Raw genomic sequence first — 12083 nt, 5'->3', positions numbered from 1 at the left:
ACTCAGAGAGGCAGAAATAACTTCCCTCAAAGAAACATTTGCTTTGCAGCTTGGAGAGACGTTTGCTATCCAGCTACAAGCTTTTGACGACTGAGATGGGATAATATTAGTTGTTTTATTCTTTATTTATTCTAGTATCTACAGTATAAGAAGAGTTTCAGACTGGTAATAATCCAGCCAGGTCACTACCCACCTTCTGAGTGATCTTTGCTTGCGTCACATTGGGACTTTTCTGTTCAAGTCTCTTCTTAACGGACATCAGGCCAGCCTGGATCTCAGACAGCTTTGCCCCCAGCCTGTGGACGGGACCGCTCTTCTCCACCGCCTCTCCCACCTGACGGATGAATCAAGTACAAACGTCACAAACAATCACAGTCGGAAACACGTTTTTATTCTTCAGCCAGGTCTATAGAAGTCTGGGTTTTGTTATTGTCCCAAACATTTGATCATCAATCTTTTTCTTTCCTGTCTTCACTATTAAAAATGCAAGAGTTTATGTAAGTAGATGCTGGGAATCTGTTGTATGAATTTATTTTATTAATTAATTATTTATTTATTATTATTTATATTTGTAATGTATTATTTTTTTTTTTTTTTTAATTGTATTTATTTATTTTTATATTATTATTATTATTATTTTTTTTTTTTTTTTTTCTGCTCCCTTGTTTTTGAATACTTTGTTTTTGAATATACAGTTATCTGTACATATTGTTTTATTATTTGTGAAGGTTTAGGTTGCTGTAGTCATTTTTCTCAAGGAAAGAATAAAAAGCTTTGATTAAAAATGATTTAAAAAATGCAAGTCTGTTAATGGTTAGTTTATTATGTGTCCAGCATTACGAACAACGTCTGCATGTAATTATATTTAACTTCAAGTTGAATTTTTCAGGATTTTCTGCGCCAGGCTGTTCCCATAGTAATTATTCTTTTTCTTTCCCATTCATTTCTGAGACATATACAGATGTAATCCCATTAGATAAATGGTTCAAGCTACCAAAAGTATAATAATAATAATAATAATAGCATTTTGCTGAAATTCCAATGTTCCCTGTATATCCAACCAACTACTACCATATTTTGTTTTCTGTGATTCTTTGTGTTCATTGCTAAAACTAAATTCCCCTTAAGGGCCAATTAATGCTTGAGCTTTACGTCAGCTACGTTAAAATCAACATGTCTTGTGTACCTTTGCTTCTACGTGCTGCAGCGACTGTGTGACCTCCTGCATCTGGCCTTCGATCTCCACCGGGACCAGCGTGTACATGTCGGAGTACTTCATCTTCAGGCTCTCCATGATGCGCTGGAGCAAAGCCTTCTGGGTACACAGCTGGCTGTGAACCTCCTAAAACCAGAGAGAAGAATCGTGTAAATAAACAGGATGCAGAAAAACCACACGAGAAAGGCAGGATGATGAAATACATGTTGGAAAGAGGAAACTGAAAGTCTGATAAAGTTTCGTGTTCTGCAAAACTAATAATAAAAAATCTCATTATTTATTAGTGCTGTACTGAATGTCATTTTTTTTTACATTCAAAGCTTCTATAAAAGTTTTCAAACCCTAAAAAATATTTTAATTAAATTAACTTTCTTTAATGAATATAACTCGTCAGAGCATGCCTCCCATTGTGCGTGGCAAGCAGGACAGCAAACAGGCTTTTGAAAGGCTAAACGACAACAAATATGGATCGAAGCAGAATATTTTTTTAGACAAAAACATGTTTTGAATTTTTAGAAATGATTACATCTACCTTTTTTCCAATAAATTTTGACTTCTGGATTTTACAGCGCTAATATTTACTGATTTTCTTTGTGACATTTTGCGCCACAAACATGCAACAAATCAGCTTTGTGAGGGCCGACACTGGAAAAAAATCCTCCTTCAAACAAACACTACACTTGTTAACAGTCAGTGATCCCTCGCTTTCCTACAAGCATCAACATCAGCAACACTTTTGTCAAGAAGGGTGTAATTTATATGTATGTTTTTCAGTCAAATAGTGGAAATCCTGCAGTATTTTGGAACAAATGGACACCGACATCTCATCTACATCTCTCACCAAACAAACGACTTGTAAGATCTCAGTGCTTTGTTTAGCAGTCAGCTCTCTCTCTCTCTCTCCTGTGATGCTTTCATCAAACAGAAACTACCTCTTCTAAAGTCCTTCAGTTCTATAATAGTTTCAATTCAATACGATTCTACTTTACAATAATATTGAATAAGTAAATGTGTTAAAATGTGTGAGATAATACGGAGGAGACTACCTGGGTCTGAATACGTCCGATGCTCTGCTGAAGAGGGAGGTGCATCTTGTTATCACTACGGGAAACTGAGCATGTTTGTGTGTGTGTGTGTGTGTGTGTGCGTGCGTGCGTGCGTGCGTGCGTGCGTGCGTGCGTGCGTGCGTGCGTGCGTGCGTGCGTGCGTGTGTGTGTGTGTGATACAAAGGATGGGAGGATGAGAGGGTACGGGGAGACGTTTTTTTTTTGCATGAGAGAGTGGGTGTGTTTGTTCTTGTATGTCTATCTTTGTGAGGACCAATTTGTTTTTAAGAAATGGAGAAGTTGGGACGTTTTAGGAAAGTTTATACGTCTAACTGTAAAGCATTGAATCTCTGTCTGTCTGTGTGTCATCCATCCGATCTACTTCAAATTGCAGTTTACATCCATGTTTGTCCAAAATGTTATCACTTATAGATATTTGTGTTAAATTGTCATAATTAGCATATGAATTCTTGAGTTATGGACAAAAACCTGTTTTGTGAGATCACAATGATCTTTGAACACCAACATCTTATCAGTTCATCCTTGAGTCCAAAGGGACGTTTGACATGCCAAATTTGAAGAAATTCCCTCCAGGCGTTCCTGGGATATCGCGTTCACGAGAATGGGACGGACTTGTTCCACAAGTAGCCAGTTTACAAGCTAATTTCAAACTAATTAAAATCGAAATCATCGTCCTATGATAGCTGGTGGGTTCCTAGATTGCATTTCGGCCGATGCGTTCCGCCGTTCCAGAACGCTTCCAATGCCAAAATCTTGTCCCGTTGCTACAGATTCTACATGTGAATGCAGAATCTGTTTATAGAGATTAAGATTAAGTCTGTACATTGTAAGAAAGGCAGGAGATTTCAGAAAATTTAGAGAAGATTTTAGAAAATCTTCTCAGAAGATGAAGAAATCTTTGGGTCCTCACTTCTTGAAATTGTTATTTGAAGGTTCAAACTTTGTTTATAGGTTTACATTGAGGTTAGGTCCTACCTAGAGAATGTATTATGTCCGTGAGGGCCCTCACAAGTACAGCAGAAATGTGTGTTTGTGTCCATGGGATGACTTGGCTACAAAGGCCACCTGGAAGATCCACTTACAACACTGAACAAAAGGTGTCTGGTACAAGAGGAGGGGTGAGGGTAGTGGGAGGGATGGGAGGGTCTTTCATCAACACAGACCCTATGCAAGGGGAAGGGAGATGTGTGTGTGTGTGTGTGTGTGTGTGTGTGTGTGTGTGTGTGTGTGTGTGTGTGTGTGTGTGTGTGTGTGTGTGTGTGGATGGGGAGATGTTGGCCTCTGCTCAGGTTTCGGGACAAAGGGCAGAGTGATTCTGCAGGTTGGTGGGTTCATAGACGTGAACACCAAACAGCGTCCGGGCCGGAGGCCAAGCCGACGGTTAGATTCAGACGTTTCATATTTACTGGACACAGTTGCACCACACAGTCAACCGCCTCTTTCTCTCAGCATCTATTGAGACCAAAACCTTGTCGTTTACTACCAGTACTTGTAAGCCAGCTCCCAGCTGAGCACATGAGAATCAGACTGACACTACCCACTGTATGTAATATTAATCAAACTGTCATAATGTTTATAATGCATCATTTTCAGTGGTGCTGGACATTTCTCGCTGAATGTGTGTTTCATGAGCTGTTTATAAAAAAACAGCAAAGAGCTATAATGTTGGTTAGAGTGAATACAAACGCATCATTGTGTTTTCAGCTCAGACGATGAAACTGTCGTCTCTCATTAGACACTCGTTATTTACACTCCACTGGCCGGAGGGAGAGACACACTCTCTGACAACTCTGAGTACACTGTGATGTGTTGTTCAGATGAAGATGAGATCTGGAGACACCCAGAGGTCCTTCAGGGGGTCCTGGGAGGGTTTCAAGTTCAACTGAAATTAAACTGAATGTTTTTTTTCTGCTACAGCATACATATCTGTATGGCACCGTATTGGGGCCATTGTAGATAAAAAATAAATAAAAATTACGGATGATATTTCGAGAAGAAAACTCATAAATTTACGAGGAAAAAACTTGTATATTCTCTGAGATTAAAGTCGTAAATTTGCAAGAAAAAAACTCACAACTTTACAAGATAAAAAATGTAATATTCTCTGACATTATAAAGTCACAAATTTACAAAAAAAAAAAGAAATCTGAAAAATGGTGTTTCTTTTTGTCAAGGAACCACATCGCTTTGCTTTGCAAGGTTGGATCAAATTATACTTTGCAATCAGATGTACCTATAAGGAAATACTCGTGATTTTGGCCCAGAATATCATAAGCATCCAGACTTTGAAGAGACATGAAGAAAATTGTGCCGACTCAGAAGAAAACAACATGCCCATTTCAGTTTTTTTCCTCGTAAATTTATAGTTTTTTTTCCATAAATTTACCATTTAAATCTCAGAAATTCTCTAATCTCTAATTCTCTCTGATTTTCCCTAAATATTAACCCCCTCTCCAAGCTTCGTATATATGTATATAAATATATATATATATATAAATATATATATATATATATATAAATAAAAAATTCTTTGCATTAATCCATCAGAATACTGTTAGTTCTCAGTCTACGTAGATGGAGAAATTGTTTCCATACACCCAATCACATTCATTTTAAACTAATGGTACTAGCAAGCTACTTCTGAGAGCGTGTGACATTTGTTTGGGTCGCATACAGCTTCATCAAAACAAAGGGATTCATATGGAAAAGATGGCAGATGAACATCCTGTTGCAAAGTGCTGGTATTAGTTAGTGGTGAAGCATAAAAGAGAACAACAGTGATGTTGTTGGCAGAATTGAGTTGTTTAAGTACAAAATACTGTGTTCAACCAACGAAATCTAAATGAATGCACTTCTGGTGTGCGGTAGTGTAACTGTGAAACTTTTTCTTTAGGATTCCGACAATAGAAAACAAACCAGAGCTTTGTGGTGTAACCCTGGTGACCACTAGTTTAGAAAGAGAGTCCCACCTGAAGCTCCTGTGTGCTGCTGCTCTGCTCCATCTCTGACAGCAGACCGTCTGCAGCCTCCAGCCAAACCCGGACGCCCTGCAGCTCCTCCCGAACCTGTTCCCTCTCCTCCAGCTCCGTCCTGGCTGCCTTCAGACCCTCCTTGCTCCTCTGCTTCACACTGTCAAAACACACACACACACACACACATACGTCCAACAAGGATTTAACAACTTTACAGCCTCTTACCTTAAATCCATGAAGGTGAGAGGTTGCATTGAGAATAAAATCCACCATTAGATTTAAAGCACAGAGCCTCATGGCAGTTAAAGGACTGTCAGTTTAAATAACAGCACAACCTCAGAGGCACTGCAGTCTGTGGCCGACCCACTTTCCCCTGATTGCTTATTCAGCCATAACAGGGCTTATGGGAAACTGAGTTCTTTTGTTTTGCCTTGGAAATAAAAAAATCTGAAATCATTGTGAATTTTTTAAACTTCATATTGTGAAGCTTTGCACATTCCTTGGAAAATTTTGCACATTCCTGCACAAAACTACCACCCTTAAAAACTGCACATCTCTTCTTTCTCAGATATATTTCACATATTTTATAGTATTTTTTCATATTTTTAATGTAATTCTTTTCTATGCGGTTTTCCTTTTAATTCAGATAGTGTACATATTTTATAGTATTTTTTCAAATTTTCACTGCAATTCTCTTCTATAAGTTTCCTTTTAATTCAGATATATTGCACATTTTGTATAGTATTTTTCCATATTTTCATTGTAATTCTCTTCTATATTGTATATATTGTTTATTTTATAGTATTTGTTTCATGTTTATATTGTAATTTTCTTCTATTCTATATTTTAGTTTCTTGATTTTTGAACTTACATTTATTTTCTTATTTAATTTTCTCTTACTGTGTTTACTTTGCTATGTTTGTCATGCACCAATACACCAAAGCAAATTCCTCGTAATTGAAATCTACTTGCAATCATAAAGTTAAACTCGATCTTACCTGCCGTATCGCCCCTGCATCGCCTGCAGCTGCTGACAGAGCGGAGTGAGTGGAGCCTGCTCCAGGTGGGCGGGGACACCCAGCAGCCTGGCAGTGCGCAGCTCCAGTGCGGACAGGGCTCGATGTTCACAGTCCAGTCTGTCCTGGTACTGTTCCCAGGACTGCAGCAGGTCGTGAAGGTCCTCGGTGGATGCCTTCGCCCGGGAGCCGTCAGGAAGCTCCGCCTCCACCTGCTCCAGGAGAGCGGAGGCCTTCTCCAACTGAGAGGAGGGGATGGCACACTGTCTTAATAATACTTCATAGTAAAATGAGCATGTGGCGTTTTAGTTTGATTTAACTGGGGACTTGAAAAGGCACGGCTAAGAAGTTAGATGTTTAATCTAGAGTTCAAGCAATTTCTTCTTTAAACTGCTCTTACTGAATATTCATTAAAATCAGTCGTAGATATTTTCACTGTACTTTTACTTACACTGTTGGTGATTTCGTTCCATTCTGCGATCCTCTGTTTACTACGAGTCGTGAGCTCTCGTGTGCAACGGCGTAGACTTGATACGCGTTTCCAGACAGCAGCGACGGAGGCCTCCCTGCCTCCACGACAGCTCTGCTCTGGGCACCACTCCTTCAGCTCCTCCAGACGCCTCTGCAGGGACTCCACCTCCTCAGACAGAACCTGCACAACAAAGTCTTTTAATAAGTCAATGTTAAGTGGTAAGTACAATGGCGTTATTAGGCCCATTGGTGCCGAGGGATGGGGTAATAAACTCAGAATTTACATGAATAAAGTCATAGATTTATGAGAAAAATACTTGGATATTCTCTGAGATTATAAATTCATACAATTGTGAGAAAAACTTTTTTTGTTAAGGAACCACATCGCTTCACTTTGCATGGTTGAATCAACCTCATCACACCACAAACGCCGTCGCTTGCCGTGTGTTATGCCTGCAGTTGATGACCTCATCAAATTATACTGTGCAATCAGATTTAGCAATAAGGAACTACTCGTGATTTTAGCCCTGAATCACTAGATTACCATCAGCATCCAGACTTTGAAGAGACATTACAATGAACTGGGCCTACTCAGAAGAAAACAACATACTGATTTGAGTTTTTTTGTAAATTTACCACTTTAATCTCTTTAAACTTTCCCTCTTCTGGCTTTGTAATTATTATTTTTTTAAGGCGCAACAGTGATCAATCTAACTATGAGGTTAAAATCTTATAAAAGAGAAAGAAATCAACAGTTGCAAGCAGAACACATCAAAGACAAAAAGCTGTTAATTTTTTCTGACATAAATTTTACTTGGAAACATAACATATTGGTAATAAACAGGGGTCCCTGGTCTCATACGTACTCTGAGCTTGGTTTGCTGGTCGGTGCAGTCAGCGAGACAGGTGACCTTTTGACAGATGAACTGTGAGAGGCTGCTCTCTGCGCTCTTCACACTCTGGAGGATCTCATCTCTGCACTCGGTGTATTTCCTGTGATGTTCTGCACAACTGAAAGACAGAATTATTGATCTGTTAATGACCAATAAAAAGAAGATATTGCTTGGACTCACATGCACAAAGAAATCTGAATGCAGAGAATGACTGTGTAGTGTAAAGTCTATTATAGGTTTTGCAGTCTCTTCCAGGTAATGTGTGTTTTGTGGACCAGTTTGTTGAATGTTTCCCACTGTTTTTACTCTTGAAAACTATATATTAAAGCATTTTGTAAAGTTCTATCTTTCTTTGAATAATGCAAAATGAATGTGATATGCTTGTGTAAGACTGTCATATAGACTTCTGATCTTGGATCTGCGTAAAATATATACTATTTTACCAAAAAATAATGCACATGGGGTGGGTGGTCTGTGCTGCTACCAAAGCAATTAGCAGCTTAGTAAGTTTGCTTTCTCTTTGCAGACACACACTGGCATCTTTCAGACTTTTATGAGAGAAACTGAGAAGCCCATTTACCTGCGGAGAAGCTCCAGTCGCATGTTGCCCGTCGCCTGGAGGGTGGACACCCTCACCAGGAGCTGGCTCAGAACGCTCTCCTGGAGCTGCTCCCCCTTCTTGCGGGACAGGTAAGGGTGCAGGGCGGCCCGGCTCTGGAGCTGCTCCATGTGGGTCTGGAACTGCTGCTCCAGCGAGGCCAGAGCCTGCCGGGTCTCCTCCAGGCTGTCGGAGCAGAGTCCAGCAGAGCCCTGCGGCGGCAGCAGAGACGCCTCAATGTCTCTCAGGAATCGTGTTGCTTGTGTAACGGCACACGTGTAGCTTCTCAGAGACTCCTTGACCTGCGTGAGGTCCTCCTAAAATATAATAAACACAACGTCTCATTTACATACTCTAATCACATTAGGGCTATAGCATTTCAGTTCTGGCTTTCAGTTCATTTTGTAGATGTCTTAAAATTAGGGATGCACCAATACCAGTATCGGGTCCGATACCGCCCCGAGCCTTTCCAAGCCGACCTAGAGCCAGTCGCGGTGCACCGCCTCGTATGCGGGACTCCCACGCCTGCCGTGTGTCGCTCACACCCTCCAGCTGGCTGTTAACAAGGGTCTTTTTGCACAGAGAAGAACTCGTATCGGTACTCGGTATCGGCAAGTACCCAAATGTAAGTACTTGTACTCGGTCTGAAAAAAAGTGGTATCGGTGCATCCCTACTTAAAATAATGTAATATCTCAGACACAGAATGATATGATTGTCTAAACTTATTGAAAAGTCATTGTCAAACCCATAAAAACATTTGAAAATCACAAAAAACACGGATAAAAAACAAACAAGAACAATGCTACTTGCCATTTGTGAGTCACAGTCACTGAGGACTGAATTCTTCAAGTCAATCAGATCCTGGGATCCACTTCCTGATCTGTTTCCCTTCTTCTGCTCCAGAACCCCCAGTGCTCTCATTCTTGACTCTACGGCCTTTTTCAAAGACAGGGTTCTCTGGTATTCGTCGTCAATTACGGTTTCATTTGGATCCAACATGGGGAGTATCTCAAGCTCCTGCTGGGACTTTTTGAGGAAGGCCTGCGTGTTTGCCTTCTCTGAGTCGAGGTCCAGTTCCTTCAGTAGGTTCCACTCGATGATGCTGAGGTTGTTGTAGAGAACCATCTCCAAGGTGCCGAGGCTCTCCTCGTTCTGTTTCAGCCTCTGTCGCTCTGTGCTCAGCTGCGAGGGGTAGAGATCAGCGGAGATCATCTGGAGTTTGGAGCCAGCCTCCTCACACATGTGCTTTATTAGAGGAAGCTGTGCGAGGAGGGTCTGGCAGATTTTGTACTTGTCCTCCAGCGCCCTGCTGTCGTCTTTGGTCTGATGGACCTGCTCCTGAACGTTGTCCCTGAGGTCCTCCACACACTGCCTCTGGTTCAGGTACCTCTCGTGACCTCTGGCGTTCATTTCCAGGGTGGCCATTTTGCCGAGAAGTTCAGAAATGACCGAGTGCAGTTCCCTCGTCTTTTCCTGGGGATTCCAAGGCTGCAGAAGATCAACCTGGGACTTGTGCTCCAAAAGCATGTGCTTGAAAGGCTCCAAAGCTTGCAGGGTCTCGCTTGTGATGGGGAACCTGTGTCTGCTCAGATCCCCTGACATCTGCCTCAGGCTCGTTTCAACGGCGACCAGGTTTTTCTTGCTCGAATCTGCAGTCTGGGTGAGTTCGTCCAGCTCCTTTTTGTTGGCCTTCTCATAGCTGCCGATGGCTCTGATGTCCTCCTGGAGGTCGGTGAGCTTGTCAAACAGCTGACAGTTCTCTGTGATGCTGAGTTCAGAGGCAATGTCTTTACTCTTCATTAAAAGAGCCTCACAGACGGCGGCCTGCTTCTCAGCCTCAGCCAGGGTCTCTTGGATCTGACGAGCTCTACGATCAAGTTCACTCGGGCTCTTGAGCTCAGTGTCTGGACTCCTGGAGGCCTCTCTGTGCAGATGAGCCAAAACCAAGGAGTCTAAGTCAGCGATCTGCTCCGACAGCTTTTCTCTGGTCTGCAGTCCTGACTCTATCTCTCTCACAGCCTTAGCTAGCTTCTCAGTAGTCGACTTTGACAGTTCTTCAAGGGATTCCAGAGAGGAACGCACCACGGGCACCTCCTCAGCCTGGTCCAGCTGAGGCAGGAGCTCCGTCACGTCCTCCACCAGTGACTCCAGTTGGCCCTGTTTGGTCAGGACCTCAGACTGCAGCTTCTTCAGATCTCTGAGCTGCCGGTGCACCTCCTCAGGGAGGAGAGCCACCCTCTTCCTCCTGCCTTCGATGTCACTCTCTGTCTGCTTCGCCCAGGCGAGGCCATCCCTCATCACCACGATCAATTTCTCCATGATGGGGTTGCTGCTGTTCTGAGTTTGAGAGGACACAAGTTCCTCTGTGTGGTGAAGTTGGGCTTTGACCCTCTGGAGCCCCTGTTGTATATCTGTTGTATCCTTCTCCCTCCGTGAGCGGAGTTGTAATGCCTCTAACAGCTGCTGTAAATAAAGGTATTTTTGCTGGGCAGCTTTGACCTCAGCGTTTGCCACCATCAGCTGCTGCGCCTTCTTGCAGTTCCACTGAGTACCTGAAGAAGTCTTGGCTTCAAGGTCTTTGCCGGTTGTCTCCAAACGTTCCTGAAGACCCGATATCGCCGACAGAAGACTGCTGGTGTCGTGAGAATGGACGTTTGTGTGATACGAGGTCCTCTCCACAGCTCTTTCCAGGCCTCTCCACTTCCCTTGGAGGTTATTCTGCTCAGTCTGTGCGGTTGTTCGCTCAAACCAGCTGAGGTTGGGGAATAACTTGGTGTGGGTCACGAGCAACTCCCCAAGTACTGTTCTGTTCTCCTCGATACTCCTCTGTAAGGAGCAGAGTCGCTCTGCCTGCTTGGAGCTGCTCTCCTCTGGAGACCTGAAACAACAACAGTCAAGTTTTTAAATCATGAGCATCATTTTTTAAATATGTTGTTTTCTTTTTGATTGATGTTTTGTTTAGTAGTATGTAATTTTGTTGTTGTTGTTGTTAATAGTTTCCAATGTATATCTTTAAAACCAATAACATTTTATAACAAAAAATAAATTCCTTCCTTCAGCTATTGCATTTACTATTTGGGTAAATTGTACAGTTTATCAGTTCTGTACTGTTATTGTTATGCATTGAATATAATAAGAAATATCCATAAAATATATCACTTAGTCAAAGGTCGTCAGTTTGCTCAATGATAGAAAAAGGTTCCCCTAATGAAAAAGGTTGGGAACCACTGGTATAGTAACTTAAACTCCAACCTTCAGTTAACAAATTAAAAGGAGACCATAGATGGCAACTCACATTCTGACAGCATCCAGTTCTGCGGTTAGTCTCTCCAGCGTAGTCTTGGCTGCTTCGTTCTGTCTGCAATAATCATTCACCATCTGCAGCTGGGCCTCTTTAGTCTGGACGACAGCAGCTGCATCCTGAACAGCAGAACTCCACCGGTCCTCCACGTGCTCCAGAGCATCCTTGTTCTCGGCATCAGCTCCTCTCAGCTGGGACAGCAGGGACACCTGTGTCTGGGCAGTTTCTCTGCACTCCTGTACTCAGCAGGCGAAAGGAAACGCAGTTATTCAAAGCCTGTAGTTTTAATATAAATGTTGTGTTTATCTGTTTATTACTAAACACAAGTAAAATGCTATGAGGGGTTTATTTCCACAGCGCAATTATTTTGACAAATATGTACTTGATGTTTAATATCAACCTTTGGAACAGGCTGGTACAGATAAGCATCAGAGATGCCCAATTCTGGAGGTACTTTGGCATTATTACCCAACCTGCTGTCCAACTCCACCAGTCTCTACAAATCTGCTGTCATAAATCACTTTTTTATTTCTCTAGTGAGTCATGCA

The 12083-nt window shown here is 42.0% G+C and overlaps 1 protein-coding gene across 1 annotated transcript in view; it reads right to left on the bottom strand.

The window, feature by feature from the left end:
* syne2b (spectrin repeat containing, nuclear envelope 2b) overlaps positions 1 to 12083 on the bottom strand; it is a 151644-nt gene that overhangs the window by 73922 nt on the left and 65639 nt on the right. Inside the window, exons 59-67 of the mRNA XM_074661006.1 lie at positions 11530 to 11771; positions 9045 to 11112; positions 8216 to 8550; positions 7609 to 7753; positions 6723 to 6923; positions 6254 to 6513; positions 5253 to 5412; positions 1187 to 1342; positions 194 to 334 (exon numbers count right to left, since the gene is read on the bottom strand). Coding sequence (XP_074517107.1) covers positions 194 to 334; positions 1187 to 1342; positions 5253 to 5412; positions 6254 to 6513; positions 6723 to 6923; positions 7609 to 7753; positions 8216 to 8550; positions 9045 to 11112; positions 11530 to 11771 — 3708 coding nt within the window. The remainder of the gene's footprint in view (positions 1 to 193; positions 335 to 1186; positions 1343 to 5252; positions 5413 to 6253; positions 6514 to 6722; positions 6924 to 7608; positions 7754 to 8215; positions 8551 to 9044; positions 11113 to 11529; positions 11772 to 12083) is intronic.

Source organism: Sebastes fasciatus, chromosome 15 (genome assembly GCF_043250625.1).
Source record: "Sebastes fasciatus isolate fSebFas1 chromosome 15, fSebFas1.pri, whole genome shotgun sequence".
Taxonomy (NCBI): domain Eukaryota; kingdom Metazoa; phylum Chordata; class Actinopteri; order Perciformes; family Sebastidae; genus Sebastes; species Sebastes fasciatus.
The sequence above is the reverse complement of the archived record's forward strand: the minus strand, read 5'-3'. Positions and strand labels throughout refer to the sequence as shown.